The 4019-nt window shown below is 37.4% G+C and overlaps 1 protein-coding gene across 2 annotated transcripts in view; it reads left to right on the forward strand.

The window, feature by feature from the left end:
* Smp_133990.1 (putative topbp1) overlaps positions 1 to 3806 on the forward strand; it is a gene marked incomplete at its 5' end in the record, with an annotated part of 18446 nt that extends 14640 nt beyond the window's left edge. For both annotated transcript variants that reach the window (XM_018795349.1, XM_018795350.1), the window contains 2 exons: positions 301 to 650; positions 3472 to 3806. In XM_018795349.1, coding sequence (XP_018649672.1) covers positions 301 to 650; positions 3472 to 3657 — 536 coding nt within the window. In that variant the 3' untranslated portion in view covers positions 3658 to 3806. The remainder of the gene's footprint in view (positions 1 to 300; positions 651 to 3471) is intronic.
* Positions 3807 to 4019: the final 213 nt, after the last annotated feature.

The following is a 4019-nucleotide window of genomic DNA, read 5'->3' on the forward strand; positions in this document are numbered from 1 at the left end:
GGTAGTTTTTGTGTGGGTTTTGTGTTGTGTGTGTGGGGGGTAGGTTTGTGTTTGTTGGTTGGTTGTGTGTTTAGTTTGTGAGGGGCGTGGGGGGGGGTGGGGAGGTCTCTCGATGTTCCGAGACCAATGGCTCACGCTTCCAATTTTCAATATATTATATTGTTTTGAATATTCTCTGGAAGGAAAATCACAATTCGCCCTTACGCAATAGTTTTTCGGTAATTATTGACAGCATTGTTTCTTCAAAGAAGCATTAGTATAATTTTGACCGTAGATCTTTTTCAATTTTATTTTCCATAGCACGAAGCGAAAAATGCCTTATCTGTCTCGCTTCTGGCAAGTGGATGTTGCACAAATCCTACTTAGACGCATGCTCACGGGAATCCTGTTGGGTTGATGAAGCAGCATATGAGTGGGGTGGTCCTGGTACTGAGCCCTTATTGATGCAGTTAAGTCCGTTTCCTTGTCCACCCGGTGGTCCTACATTATCACATCAACAGAAAGCTGCTCAGATTAGAGATCTAGCTAGATCTGCACGTCGTTGGCGGTTGTCTGGAGGCAAAGCATTTCATAATTGGAAGGTTATTTTTGGACCTGGTTGTGATAAAGAAAGTAGTTTTAGACGTATTATCGAAGCTGGTGGAGGAAAAGTAAGCGAAAAGCGTCTTATCGCTTTGAGTATGTGTGTGTGTATGATAAATGTACCGTATGGATCTGGCAATAATCGCCTTACATCCTTTTTTACTTATATAATAAAAATCCCCATGCAATAAGACATCGAAAATATGCATCACACAGTGAAACGATAATATGGTAAATAAATAGAATAGCATGGAATATATAGATGAACAAGAATATTTATTATGTAATTCAATTCAAGAAATAACAGATAAATTTCATTTAGAAAGTGGATCTCGCTTTTATGAAAATCCAATTGAAAACTACAAGGTCACTGCGGACTTCTATTCTAAACTTAAATCTGATGACACTTCAAACACATTGCATTATATTCGAAATCCTCTCTGCAGATTCGTGATGGGCCAACAGATGATAGTTGTATGAACCCATACTTCATTTCACAGTCCCATGTCTTAAACTGACTACCTATCCTCTTTTACGATTGGACTGAGCCATGTTGGTAGGTGTAGACTACCTGATCGGGATCTGCAAGACGATAGCAACCGATGGTTAGAGACCTTGAATGACATGGCTCAAAATCGTTTGCAATGGCGAAGGTGCATCCACTGTTTGTGTTCTCCCAAATTCTAATCTTCTGAATTCTTCATGTCCCTTTCTTTTTTCTCTTTCCAAATTTATTTCACTGTATTATACTCCTTGAATAACATCTTCAAACCCTAATCTTTCCGATTACTGCTTATATTCTTACTACCTCTATCACTATGGGATTTGAATCGACAATTGTATCTCTGTGTTAATGTGGTGTGGTAACTTGAACTGACGTACATATGTACGAAGTTCTACATTGTTGCTGATTGACTGATTCCTGAGTCTTTAATCCAAAGTTGAAACTCACAAAGCAGTAGGGCATGGACCGTAGGTTCAGTCTCATGATAGGAGGTGACCAGAATGAATTCGAATATCGTGAGGATTAGCCAGGTCAAAAAGTTGTATATAATGTCGAATCTATCACCTGTGAACATCAGTTCAAGTTGCCACATGCCATTAGCACAACCAGATGAAACAGTCTGAGAAAATCCCAGAGTAGTGGAGGTAGTAACAGTATTATTGATCATAAGAAAAAATAAACATGAAAAAGAGAATATGAATCAGTGGAACAGACATTGATAAGATAATTTAGAAACTTACAGTCTGAGAAAAGACAAAGAGAGGATTTATCCGCACCACTGTGGACGATTCTGAGCCACGTCACTTAAGGTCTGCAGCCACTGATCGCAGTTATCGGACCTACAGTCAATGACTTCATAAACTAATACCACTTCTTAGTTTGGCCACCTGTAACAGTCTTCCAACTTCTAAATCAGCCATCATCTCGCATTTAGATACTGAGTGGGTGCGGATACGTAGTACATATCCTAATTATCTGAGTCGATGAAGATTCACTACCTCATCAGTCAGTCTGTCAACCTTGCCTCGTGCTTTGAGTCTCAGAATTTCTATCTCGTAAGTCTTGAAATATGCTAGAAATGCTTCGAAGACATCTATAACCGGATACCAATAACCTGCCAAATTACTCTATTTTTAAAAGTCTCATTTCACAGTCATAATGTAAAATATTACAAAATACTGCACAATTTCCACGCTCTTTAGTTAACAGACGGACATCTTTCCTACACCTCAAGTGATGTAAACTGACAAAACAATTAGGCTTTCTGAATTCGTGCTGAGATTTTGTTAAACATCAACCCTCCAGGATCGATGAGACTTCGAATATGAGTGAAGTAATCGACACACTCAACCACTTCACTTCCTAGCATCAGTTCGGCTGTTAATATCGACCAGTCGTAAATTAACATTTTGTATCTAGATGTAGAGGAACACATCTTACATCTGTTTATGAGAGAGCGTCATCCATGAAAGAATGTGTATGACGAATCTAAATAAAAGGGAAGATGATGGTCAGTCCACTTGATATTATCAATTCCGATAAGAGTTCTCGTCAATCTGTGAATTGACGAGTAGTTTATGAGTGGATTTCTTGTACAAGGTTGTTGTTGTAGTAGTAGTTCTTTGGTACAGCCTTCAATGACAAATATTGTAATTAAACCTATGGAATTAAGGAGTCGAAGCTGTCGAAGAGTGAATATTTAGTTTTCCCACATTCATCCAGTTCTAAGATCAGGCTGGTGTTGCTTTTACCACAAACATGTTATAGATCCACTGTATATTATATTGTTTATATCTATCGAACGGTCACTAATTTCACAGACTTATTCAATAATTGTCCTAAATATTTCTACTTAATCATAGAGATGGCGTAAAATACTTCTAATCAATCACTGTTGTTAAGGAGTTTTCTAGATAAATTCACAGGTCGAATCACAATGTGCTTCCTCAGTTTAAGGGGTCAAATATATGATAAACACATGGTATTTTTACAGGGATAGATTAAGTTTTATTATGGGTAATGTTTACTGACTTTATTTTGAACCTGTAAGCTCATGAAATATTTTGACCCCGCTGTAGACCACTGGTTGAAGTTAGACATTAAGACCGTTGGATCCTGGCTCAGTGGTCTAGAGTTTAAGCGCTCTCGTTCAAGACCGTAGGTGTTGGGTTCGTGTCCCGCATGTGGGTTCATGGATGAGCACGACTGAGTAGTCCCATACTAAGACGAAACGGTCGTTCAGTGCTTCCAGGTTTCCTATGGTGGTCTAGCTTAGATCTACTCATGAACTCAACTATTAAGTTAGTGATGTGACACAAAAGTATCTCTTATAACTAATACTTTATTTCTATTAAGTTGCATCTATTTATCTGTTTCCCTTTCAGGTATTATCAAGCAGTCCACCCTATCCTCCTGCTCATGAAGTTACTCATGCATTTGTTAAAATAAATAATAATTCTGCCATCATACCTTCCACTTTACCGCGTAACTACTCATGGCTGCGCATAGATTATCTTTGTTCCTATTTAAGTTCTGGTGAAGAAATCTCAAAATCAGAATTCACTCTTTAATCCATCCAGTTTTACAGCTATTCCAATGTATCAATTCCTGATGGAGATTAATCTGATCAATCAATAAAACAATCAACAAATACTCTCAACTAGCCTAGTCAGTGATATCCATCTGCATTCTAATATTATGTTTATTTTTATTATTTGACTCGGTATGATGTCTAATAGATGTTGTTCACCAAACACCATGTCGTGTTACCTTTATTCAATTGACTAAACTCGACTAACAATATACATAAGCACAATGGCAAACATCAAAAGTATCATTGTTCTATACACATTCGTTGTCTCAATCTAATCTAATCTATTATGTAAGATATTCTTTAAATCTTTATGGTTGACTTATTATGAGTTATGATTGT

The sequence above is a fragment of the Schistosoma mansoni genome, chromosome 2, assembly GCF_000237925.1.
Source record: "Schistosoma mansoni strain Puerto Rico chromosome 2, complete genome".
NCBI classification, from domain to species: Eukaryota; Metazoa; Platyhelminthes; class Trematoda; order Strigeidida; family Schistosomatidae; genus Schistosoma; species Schistosoma mansoni.